General features: G+C 39.8%; 1 protein-coding gene across 4 annotated transcripts in view; it reads right to left on the bottom strand.

Moving 5' to 3' along the window:
• Positions 1–12779, bottom strand: part of LOC103033325 (neuronal PAS domain-containing protein 3) — a 281074-nt gene that overhangs the window by 138562 nt on the left and 129733 nt on the right. For all 4 annotated transcript variants that reach the window (XM_049463946.1, XM_007253775.4, XM_049463948.1 and 1 more), the window contains one exon: positions 7368–7450. In XM_049463946.1, coding sequence (XP_049319903.1) covers positions 7368–7450 — 83 coding nt within the window. The remainder of the gene's footprint in view (positions 1–7367; positions 7451–12779) is intronic.

The raw sequence follows: 12779 nt of genomic DNA on the forward strand, positions 1-12779 counted from the left end.
GAACAGCACAAAGAGTGGCAGGTGGGTGTGTCAGAGTGTGTATAAGCCGCGCCGTGTCCTTTAGGAATAGGCCGCATTCCTAGACTGTTTTGTCTGGGGAGAGAGACTCAACACAAAGCCTGTTTCCAACATTTTCCCAATTAACCTCCACCATTATAGGCCCCTGCAAATCCAACAATGGTCACGTGACCTGCAGTCAATAGCGCTGGTCTGATGGACCGGGCTGATCTGCATGGGCAGTGAGGGACAGAGGCCGAGGCTCGACGGCATTAGCAGGTGAAAAATGCCTTCACTCTCTGCTCTTTTCTCTTCACAGCCTCCGCCTGTTCTCAGCAGCCAGCCTCGGCGAGCCAAACAGCGGAGCGGCGATGGCGATTGGTGTGAACCACAAATCAACCTGCGATTACAGGCTGTGACAGCTGCACACAGACGGCCTCAAAGACACTGCCTCGCTCCTCCTTGATGTTATGCAAATGTAAACAGCTGTCATTTCACAAGCCGCCGTCTTTGTGCTTTCTGCCTGTGTGGAGATCGAAGGGTTCTCAAAGTGTGTATGCAAGCTTGTGTGTTTGTGTGTGTGTGTATGCATTTTTTTAATCTGAGCTCCATTATCACACACAAGTCTGAGTCGACAACAACAAAGACAACAGCAGTGCAAAAAAAAAAAAAAAAAAAAGCAAGAGAGAGAGAAAGAAAAAGAGCAAAGTGAGGAAAAAAATACAAAGTGAAAAAATACAAAGTAAACAGGAGTTGATGAAAGATTGGGCCTTGGGACCTGGAGATGTGAGGCATATTAGGAGGCGTTTGGTGCCCCGTCACCTCTACTCTCTGCAGGAAAGAGGAACTCTGTGACACACACAAATAGCATTACACACACACATACACACACACACACACACACACACACAAATGCACAGGTTGTAATTAAGCCTCTCTGTCAATGAGAGCTATGCTTCATCCTCACAGGAAACAACACTCCTTCTTCATCCGTTATCATTAAAACACATCAAAAGCCACAGTGGCTTTTATATGCAACCAAACACTAATCTTGACTATAGCGAGAGAGGAAACTTTACACACATCATTTCCTCTGCCTGATTGGGCTCTCAAAAACAGTGAAAATCAGCACGTTCCTGAATTCCTCTCTGTCTGACAAGGTTTCAGAATTTTCTCTAACTGCTTTAAGGCATTCAAGGTGGAAATGTTAATAACTTGAAAAACAACAAACAAAAAAGGAGGAAAAAGGTAAAGATTTGTAAACTAAATGCAATAAAGTATATTGTATTGTATTTTCTGAGACAAAATTGGTAGCTGGTATTTGGAACCAGTTACTTTTTTACTGTATGCTTGTGGTTCCAAGTGAGAGGAATAATGACTAAAACATTATGCGTAAATTAAAATTGCCAGACTAAGTTGAGTGAGTAAACTCATTACCATTTCTCCCATTGTGCTTCTGTCCCCAGCACTTTGTGTAATGCAGTACTGTTACAAATTAACGATTAGTCAACATCGAAATTTGTAGTCGACAAATTCAAATAATCATAACTGTTGATTATATCAACTAATTGTTGCAGCTCTAACTCTATGCAATTCAAAAAGACACAAACCAAGAAACAGGAACATAATTCCTGAGACTCTATTGTTACTGTGTCGACACTATAAAGATGACATAATGATGTTTCAACACAACATCACCTTCTATATTTTGGGTGGGGAGTTGTAAGAGTGAAAAATTAACCAGGTACAAAAATGTGAGCAGCTGACGGGTGTAGGTTCAAGGGGTGCATGAAAACTCATAGCAAGATAATGATAAAAATCAGATCAACTGAACATCCCTAGTAAAAGCCATGCAGTGAAAAGTAGCAACACGTTTTTACATCTACAAAAAGCATGATACTCGCCAAATGTACTATTTCTACATACTGACCTGTATTAATCCTTTAAGAAATGTTCAGAAAATAGCTGATTTGGTTAAAATTTGGTTAAAAACATAGGAAGAGGTAAAGCCTGAGAGCAAACAAGGTCACTCCATACCGCACATTGTGATTGCACACATTCAGAGCAGTAATGATAAATAATGATAAAACTCATGCCTAATTATACTGAGAGTCTTCACTGAGAGCCATAAAAAGCAGGAACCCCTCCTCCTCTTCCCTCTCTTTCTCACTTTTACACTTTCGTTCTTCCTCTCCCAGTCCAGACATTTGCCCTTCATAGGCAGCTGAGCTTTTATCTGCCTTTAAAAAGTAACTCTGCATCTATAATCTATATTGGGCTAACTATGATCTGGGTGATATAAATGCAGTTATTTCTCTGGCTAGATGGAGCTTCCCTCTGACAGAAGAGCACAGCCAACAACCTATCGCTGCTGTCGCATTCAGTTCAGCCCACTTCTTCCTGTGCAAACAACAGCGATCCATAGTGGTGGCCAAAAATATACAATACTGAACCTGCTGGCCTGATGCCAGACTTAACCTAAGATGCTACTTGAGGACGCATGGATATGGAAGATGAAGGTGGCACACATCTGAATAGAATGCATGTATTTCTATTCAGATGTGTGCCACCTTCATCTTCCATACACAAACCCTGTTCTAATAAAATAGGATATGTGCTGTGTGTTGGCATGAACTCAGTGATATGATAGTTATTCTAATACAGGTCTTACAAAACAATATATTGATATATACTGCAAAACAGTAAGCAAGGCAATATATAGACTTTTTGTTTTAATCTAATTTTAGCAAACTGTCTTGGTACAAAAAATAGCATTTAAAAATTTAAGTAAAAGAAAAATCTATTTTTTTATCCAATCAGAACAGTGGCAGTATCACAATGCTATCAGGCAGTTGCACTTTTATACAACAGAAAAGGAAGCACTGCCTGTTAATCTTTATATTCAAATATTAATTAAATATCAATATAGTTTTTGAGAATTTAGTTGCAAAGAATAATATGCATAATACTTCTGTGCGGCTCTGCTGTGGCTCAGCCAACAAAACCCTGGGGTGGATTTTTATTTTCTGGACCTGGACTACCCACCTCTGTGTGTTTTCATAGGTTTACAAAGGATCTCCGGTGGATTTGGCAGAGACTCTACACTTGCTACACTTACACTTAGTAACTTATAGTTACTGAATAGAATAAAAAGCATTCCTTGGCCAGTAGAGACATTTACTCAAACAACAGAAGGACAAACTATTTACTATTTAAACAAACTTTATTTTAGAAGTATCTAAGCCAGTAAATAAGCAGGTGTCCCAAAACTTTTGTCCACATAGTGTTTATGTAATTAGGTCTTGTAAAAAAGCCGTCAGTGTTTAGGCACTAAGCCACTGAAGAAAATAGCCTTTTTTTTTTTTTTTTTTTTAGAAACCTCTGTGTGTGTCTCTATGTAAGTTTGAGCACACAAACATAAAACAATATTGATATAATTGTGATATGACATTAAACACCAGTAAAAAGCCACAGCCATTTGTTGAATGGGGCTAGGGGAACATGGAGAGAAAAAGAGAGAGAAAGAGCAAAAGAGAGCAGCTGCCTCCACATGCAGGCCTACATATTAAATCAGCTAATTGATTATCTGGGTTGACAAAACAGGGTGGTAAATGTATTCAGTGTATTTGTGGGTAAACAAAGAACACAGAGGGCTTTCTGTGCTGAGCCTGTTTCTCAGGTCAACCCGGGCAGCTCAGTCACAGCACACAGCAGCACCAGTCTGGCTATGGCAACCACGGAAAGACACAAAGAATATACACACAGAACAGCATTACACATATCTGTGCTGTGTATATAAACTATAATAACTCATTATTTTCATTATTAATAATTTTCTTCTTTTAAAATCCAGGATATTAAAAAAGATCTTACTTTTGTTGGAGTAACTGTCTCTACTGTGCAGGGAAGGCATTTTGTTAGATTGTGGAGCATTGCTGTGAGGATCTGATTGCACACAGTGACAATATTGTTAGAGAGATCCAGATGTTGTATTAAGGATGATCACAACCCCTCCTCATCCTCATCTCCCCAGCTCACCCCAAAAGTACTGGAACACATGCTTATTTATTACATTTTTGTTGGAGCGACTATCTCTACTGTCCAGGACTGGAGCACCACCATGCATCAGAACATAGATCCACTGCTCTACAGTTCACTACTGGGGGTCCTTAATCTCACAACTGACATTACTCGTGGTGCAAAGAGTTGGAAGATCATCTGCTCCAAAGAATCCTGTTCTATTGGTGATACTTCTCTACAGGGACTAGACAAACTGTGTGTGTATAAAAGTTATGAATTTAAATAATGCACAGATATCAAAGATATCGAAGTATAGCATTTATTTGTTTTTTTTAATATTGTATTAATTTAGAAAAACAGTAACGATTTTTAATTGTTGGTTTACATGTAAGGACGGGTGTCAGAAAGTGGTTCAATTTGTGGTGTGTTTAACCCCTGACCACTAGTTAACAGTGGTACTTTACTTTGTTATTAAATCCCACTTCTCTGATTGGATGTCAAAATGTACATTTTATAAGTATAAGTAAAAATTTATAGTATATGTTTTTTTTAATACTATAATAGTTTTCCTAAAATGTATTTAAACAATCACAATATTTCACTGTGCTTAAAAAAAATATATACCAATCCCAATATACTGCAATATACTAAATCATAACCCCTGTGTTGTGATCTGTATTGTATTGCCAATTTGTTGCCAATACAAAGCCTTAACAGGGTGTGTGTGTGTGTGTGTGTGTGTGTGTGTGTGTGAGACTGTGGCTAGCTGGTCAGCTCTGCAGGTGAGGCCCACCGAGGAGCTCATCACCTTCCTCTTTATTAAGCACTATCAAACATGGACTAATCTGTCTAAAATTAGCCACCACGCTCAACAAGTAATGACTGCCCCGCATCCATTATTAGTTCATTTTCCCCAAATCAATCACCAGCCGAGCATGCTTTTTTTAAAATGTCATCCTAAAACTTTTCACAATCAATTAAGCTGAAGATTAATGGGGACAATTTGCCAGGAACAAGTCCTTCCTTGAAAAGGCCACGCCTCGACAGACTTCCAGGCCGGTATTGATGTTAATTATAAATTTCCGCTTTCCTGTCAGACACTTAACCTGTCGAAGAGGGACGAGCGCTGGCAGTCCAGGGACCAAAGAGCGCTATTTAAATATTCCTAATCGGCTTTCTGGACACAGGTGACTGGTGTAAATTGCACTTTCTGTTCAGTATCATTTTAAGGAATCTGAGAGGACACTGGCGCTCTGGTTCAACATGAGGGAAAAAAGCATTTTTTTCTAAGGATAGTTAAAACCCACCCCGCAGCTTCTCTCAGCTCCCCTGAGCTCTACCAATACTTGCACATCGCAGGTAAACACAGAGAGATGTCACTTCTCATTTCCTTCATGTTTAATAGCACACGAAGACGCCACATATGCTTGTCATCTCTCTCCCACGAGACCACCGAGATCTATTCCATCCTGTGATTCCATACGAGCGTTTCCTTTTTACTGAACGGAAACGCCACGTTTAAACTGAAATCAAACTTACGCATTAATACGCATTTGACCTCAGAGACATCACACTTCAGCATCTGTTATCTCTGATTAAAGCCTGCCTGTAAGTCTGTGAGTCTGCCTCTACTGTTCTCCACTTTTACACAGAAAATACATTTACCTTCGCTTAGTCTCCTGTCAGTCAGCACACAACCAACAAGTCACTTAATAACAGTTCAGCCTGCTTCTCTGTTAGCTTGGCAATTTATTGGAGATTATACTACAGGTGCATAGCAGATAAAGTCAGAACCCAATTTTACCAATTTAGTAGGACTAATGCAAAAAAAAAAAAAAAAAAAAAAAAAAACAGCTTAGCGGAGACAAGCGGAACTGCCAAGTGAACACTGACAGTCCTGAGGCTTCCAATAATTATCTAACACGTTTCTATTTTTATAATGAATATGAGCAGTGTGGATTACATTGGCTACAGAGCAAATTAGTTGAGGATGTAATTTGTGTGTACTGAAAGCTCAACTGCAGTTTTAGCTCCACATGGTTTTAACTACAAATTATTATAAACTTTTAAACACTAAACTACTGGTGGTTCCCGGCTTTTCTCCCACTGGTATAACTTTGAAACAACTCAGCCAGGAGGGCTGCTAATATTATGGAATGAGTGGAGATTCCACTTATAGGTTTTACCCTCTTTGGCCCTGGATTCACCAAGGGTAACAGAAATAACAGAAATTTTCTGTTTTTTTCCACTTTAAAATACTTCCTAGAACAATGAGAATTAAAAAAAAAGTTTTTTTTTAACATAACGATAGTCTCACACTTTTCTTAAACTGTGAGATTAGAAAGTACACCCCTGAAACAATCAGTTCAAAAAAGGTGAATTACAGAATTTATGTCTAATTTAAAATGAATAAACATGTAGATTTACTTAAAGTACTGCCACGGTCTACAAAAGAAAAATTCAATTCTAGCTCTTTTTTGCAAAAAAAATTTAAACTTAGTTTAATCCTGTTTTACCTTCATTTTAAATGTATTACACTGCACAGACTTAACTAAATATTGGATAATTAAAACTATTGTTGCACATTTATGATAAGCTGTAAAAAAAAGACTATGCTACAAATTGCCTAAATAAGAAAATTTAAAAAGTATTTAAACTTTAAGAATATTTCACTTTTATAATTTATTTGAGAACTTTTTTTTTTTAGTTTTTAGCATTCTTATAAATATCTTGTTCACCTTGTTTACCCAAGATCCTAAGGATCATTTCAATACATCTATTCCCTGTATGAATGAGTACAAATTATTAATTATGTTTTAGATTTTATCAGTGATTTATATTATGGTTTGAAATGGTACTTTGAACTTCCGTTTTAAGAATTTAGTGATTTCCCCCTACACAGAGGTTGGAGCCTGGTCAGTTGCTTCGCAAAAAATGTCTGCATGATAAATCACACTTTCATACATAATATAACCCAGATTTAAAAGAACTCCTTTTAGCTGAAGAGAAAGTACTTACCGTAGAATCTCCAGAATTATCATTTAGGCAATGAAACCTTGAATTACCAAAATTATGTCCTGTGCTTGTGTGTGATTATGATGAGATTAATGCGTGTTCATTAGCTTGCAGTCAGTATGTATGGGACTGTGTGAATATTGTAAAATTTGTGACGAAATCCAGAAATTTGTTGTGCTGGTGGGAATGTTTGGGAAATTTCAGTAAATTTGATGAGCTTCTGAGTGCACAAGCAAAATTTTATGTATATTTGTGTGTGTGTGTGTGTGTGTGTGTGTGTGTGTGTGTGTGTGTGAGAGAGTGCAAGTACAGGTGAAAAATTAAACTCCACATACCTGCAGGATGTGGCTGCCCAGGTGTGGCTCAAAGATTTCTGAGGCAATTGAGCTCGGACTCCTCCTCCGCTGGGATCCAATAGCTGAGGGAAAGGAAAAGAAAACAGTGCAGATGAGTGCGAGTGTGTGTGTGCGCGTGTACATGTGCATGCATGCGCGTCTGTACTTTAGTAATTCCAAATGAACTTGGAAATGGAATTTGCCAGTGTGATTTAAACAGATATGGTAAACTGTTGAACAAACACTTCTGCCCCAGTAATACTAAGCCCCTGCTACTGTAAATACACAGATGCAAATCAAAGCCTACTTATGGCCCGGGCTCATCTCCCTCGCTGCATATTCAGCTGAGCGGAGCGCTACAAAATCCTGCTGTTTATATGAGGGATAATATCAGCGCATAGATTCGGCTGCACAGGCACCCAAAGAACAGCGCCCTTAGGGCATTTCTTTTTTTTTTTTTCCAGAGTCTCTAACTTTAAAGCAGGCTCAGGCACTGAGCTGCGGTGCAGCTAAAAAATGGCCTGGGGTGATTTCAAACTTAACAGACCTTGTCCCACCAGAGCTCATTATTGAGAATTTTATAACAAAGTGCTCTGTACTTAATTTTCCAAGCTTAGCCAGGCGTTTGGGTAATGTTGCTGAATTAAGTGCAATTAATGATGTAATAAAAGCACTGAATGGCTATTAAGGACTCTCAAAGACCAGAAGCAAACAGGGGGCTCCACGAAGGGGGAAGAGAAGCGCGGGGACCGGGCAGAAAGGGTTAGGTGGCACGCCCCCGGAGAGGTGTGCGCAAGCTGGGCACAGACTGTGGAATGAGGGGCCTCTGTCCTTCAGAGCGGCTTGGGGAAAATGCTTCTCTCCCCTCCAGTTATGCTTTCAGCGCTTAGCCCTCTGTCTGGCCCAGAGGAGCGCCAAGGCCACAGCAGCAGGACCAGGGAAAGGAAGCAGCAGCAGGTGGAGAGAGGCAGACACACACACACACACACACATATATACACAAACACACGCGGGAATGTCTCTGGAGCAGGTGGGTCAGCGGCAGCCGCTGCAGGGGGGAGCACAAACAAAGCCCAGCCAGCAGGACAGCTCAGCAGCTCACAGCAGAGGGAGCTGTTACACCCTGAGAACAGCCGACTCGAGCAGAGGGCACACACACACACGCGCATAGACTAACACGCACCTGCACGTCTATGCATGTATGCAGCACTAATGTACAACCCTGTGTTAAGATTCAATAAGAATAAAAGATAATTTCAGTTAAAACTAACAATTCATTATAAACCTCCTTGATCAATCTTCTTTTGTTTTCCTTCTCTCTTAGAACAAGGGTTCTTTACTAAAGTAGTAAAGTGGTGCTATACAGAAACATGGTCAACTTTTAGATGTTTATGGTTCTTTGCCTGGTTAAAAAAAACTAAACCACTTTTTAAATTTGTTTCACATAAAACCTTTTAAACATGGTTCTATTTGACTACTACTGTACTATGTTTTGATTTCTCAGTATTAAACAGAACCTTGAGCATGTGCACACATTGTGTCACTCGCATAAAAACATGTATTCCTCCAAATGTACAACTTTACAGGAATACAGGAAAAGAATTTGTCAGTGCAAAATTATTTCATTCTAGGTCACTTTCTAGGATTTATTTTGATCTGCTCAGAATTAAATTCTGCTTGCAGATACAAAATATGTCAAAAAGTGCAAAAAACCCCAGCAAAAATGGAGATGTGACCGAATGAAAGAGAATCGCTACCTATTAACACCTTGCCAATTACAGCCTGACAGTGCTGGTTCTTCCTATTCGCAAAATGCACACGATGGGTAATGCCCTGGGATTTACTAAGGACACTGGTTATACTAAGAATGTATAGATTCCACCATTTCCTTCCAGGGGCTAAAATACTAAAGAGCAATGTGCTAAAAATAATCTGTAGGTCTCCTAAATTTTTTTTTTTTTTTTTTCAAAAAAATTTTATTTCAAATTTTTCCCATTTTCTCCCCAGTTTACACGGCCAATTACCCAACCCACTCATTAGGACTCCCCCCATCACTAGTGATGCCCCAACACACCAGGAGGGTGAAGACTAACACATGCTTCCTTCGATACATGTAAAGTCAGACACCGCTTCTTTTCAAGCTGCTGCTGATGCAGCATTGCGAAGCAGCATCACAGCGCGCTCGGAGGAAAGCACAGCGGCTCGGTTCTGATACATCAGCTCACAGTCGCCCTGTGCTGTGGACATCACCCTAGGAGAGATGTGGGGAGAGAGCGCCACCCGGAGGGAGCGAGGCAAATTTTGAGTGCCTCTGAGTGCCGGCAGCTTGATGGCAAAGCTGCATGAGCGGGGGTTCGAACCTGCAAAATCCTACTCAGATTTTAAACTATTTTTTAAAGCACTCTGTCACACGTTGGTTGCTGGAACAGTTGATTAGCAGCTGTGCTAGCTAATGTTTATCGGGTCGTGCATGTTAGTTAACTTTGGTCACTATATACAGTAGGTCAGGAAATTATGATTTCCTGCAATTTCACTGTAAATAACGCTCCAACTAGATGTGAGAGTGCTCTATATACACACCAGATATCCAAACGTCTGGACAAATGTCTTTAAATACATACATTCAGCTACCAGTCGAAACTGGTAAGCTGGTAAAGCCACTGTGTTCTCTGGATTTATGGTGCTCCACCCAGTGCTGCAACATCTTCTCCCAGTACTGCAACATCCCAAACAGCAACATCTCAAATCGCAAGACAGTACAGCGGAGAGTGAGAACATCTTAGAAAATCATCAGGGTCTCTCTCCCTTCTATTGCCGACATCTACATCAAATGCTGCATGATATCTATATTGTACTGTTTTCACAATGATTCTAGATTAATGCAGTTTTGTTGCAATGTCTACTTGTACTCTATATGGAATGACAATAAATATAGTTAGTCTCTAAACTACTTTGAGCTGGGATGAGTTGGGTTGTTTGGAACAAGGCATGGTGGTGATCATTTAACATTCTATCCCAATGCGTTTATTCATATAGTACAGGAATAATACATTATTTTTATGCCACACATTATGTGTCATCGTGAGCACACAAATAAATACAGGCAGATAAATGGAAGAGGAATAAAAGGTGTGTGTGACTAATAAAAAGTTTAATGTTTGTTTTTGAGGAGTGCAAGTCAAGTTTTGTTTAAGGCCCCAGACAAATGAAAGGAAAAAAAATCTGGTTTTAGTGAAGAGCTACTTAGCTACATTAAGATGCTATTCCTTTAAGCTTCTTCTTCTGATGGACACGTTTACCGAATGGTTCTAACGTGTACTCTCACATAGTGACCTGGCACATAGTTACACACACACACACACACACACACACACACACACACACACACACACATACACTCAGACCCAACCTCAAACAGGCAGCTCAAGTAAGAAGACTGAAGAAAATATCAAAGATCAAAGCACACTTGACAGACTTCAATTATCATCCTCCCTATCCGTGCAGACTGAGGAGGAAATGATTCTTTTTTTTGCCCATACAATAGCCCTCATCACAAGGATCCTTGCTTTTGAATGAGCACTGTATGGAAATCAGGAGTAGATTGCTCCGTGTGCGGAACATCCTTTGACCTTGGGGATCTTTTGGAGCTCCAAACTCAACGGTGGTTAATATTTCATAATGAAGAAGTTAAAATGTTAAACCGGGCCTGTTCATTGAGGACGGAGGCCAGTGCATAGTGCTTTGCTCTAACAGTGCAGTGCTGTTCTTAATGATGCTGGCATTAGTCATTCGGAGCGGCGCTTTGGCTACAGATGGCCCATCGGCCTCACACTGTCTCACATCATGACGGACCTCCTGTGACACCCACAACCAAGTGTACGTCAAATACTCTGCGGTCTAGGAGAAAAAATTAAGAGACAAAATTAGTCTGGCTTAAAAAAAATGCTAGAGATGTCACAGCCAGGGATGGTCTGGAGGTCATACTATAGAAGAACATTAAAAATATAAAAAGCTTTTCTTTGCTTTGTTATGAGGATGCACTTGAGCACATGCAACTCTTAATGCAAGGACATTGCACTGACCTTGAGTGTTGCAACTAGCTAAAGGGCTGAATGATCTGAGAAGCAGTTAAGTGTGTGCTAAACCATCAAACAATCATCAGGATCCACCAGAAAATCATAAAAAGGACAGCGATGGGATGAAGAATATTTATTCTATAGAATCCAACAGATTTCTAAATGCCCTAAGGGTGCAGTCACTGCCTGTAGAATACAGGAGCTGCTCCTCTATGTTTTATTCTTACCAGAGAACTGACTTAAAGGTTGCTTTTAACTTCCATGAGTATTTCTAAAATCACTTTCATTTTGCTTGTCAAAATGGAAACTTTGGAAGATTTTATGTGAAATGATTTGAGAAACAGTTGTTACTACTTTTACTTAATTTAAATGACAAGCTAAACACAATATAATGTCCAAAATTCCTTGAAAGATCTTGAAAGATAATGGACTACTTTGCAAAACAGGACATAACGGAAGTTACAGGGTTTAAGAAACAAACAAAAAAATATATAACTCAAAAGGCAGAACATGTGCCACGTCACGGAAGAAGGGGGATATGCATGTAAAGCCTCCTGCATAAAATGTGAATGTGATATCTTGTGATTCTAGCCAGATGCCACGCATGGTCACGGTCATTCCCACCAACTGTGCTGTCCACTGCAGGTGGTAATGCTTTTTATGAGGTGGATTGAGAAATGCTATCAAGCCTTGCTCAAAGTCCAATCATTGATGTTGCCTTGCCATGAGCACACTGGCAAGAGTTGCTTTACCTACTTTAATTACAAGATTACACCTCACAAGTGTGGATGTATAAGTGAGGCAACACTTAATGATCAATTCAGATACTGCTATGCCATGACTTCTGGCATGTCTGTGTATTCTGGGCATAATTTTTAATGCTCAGTTTGTCTTCTCTTATATGAAGAGCAGGACTTTTTACTCCACTATTAAAACAAATATTAAATAAGGTTTATATAGATTTGTAGGTAACATGTTTCATTACTGCAGATTAGCAAAGAAAACAGGCCTTCTACTTCCTCTGATGGAAAGTGTACATTTTACTTTTCACATTCTGTGACCTCAGAGGCAGTGTAAAGCAGAGCTGAAGATTCAGTGCTCCTCTACATGCGTCTGAGCAGCCACGGAGATGAATATAATTGCATATTGATCCCAAGCATTATGCTCTATTAATCTGCTTTATTTTGCGCACGCCTCAAATGATACATGAAGAGCGAGTTGGCAGAAGCGCAGGGGCTACGCAGCGGCTGCCCTGTCACCATCCCATATCGTACATCTTCCCTGCTTTAGGGACGTCACACGCCAGATTGAGCAGATAAAAAAATATTAGTGAGAA

This window comes from Astyanax mexicanus, chromosome 14 (assembly GCF_023375975.1).
Source record: "Astyanax mexicanus isolate ESR-SI-001 chromosome 14, AstMex3_surface, whole genome shotgun sequence".
Lineage (NCBI taxonomy): Eukaryota > Metazoa > Chordata > Actinopteri > Characiformes > Acestrorhamphidae > Astyanax > Astyanax mexicanus.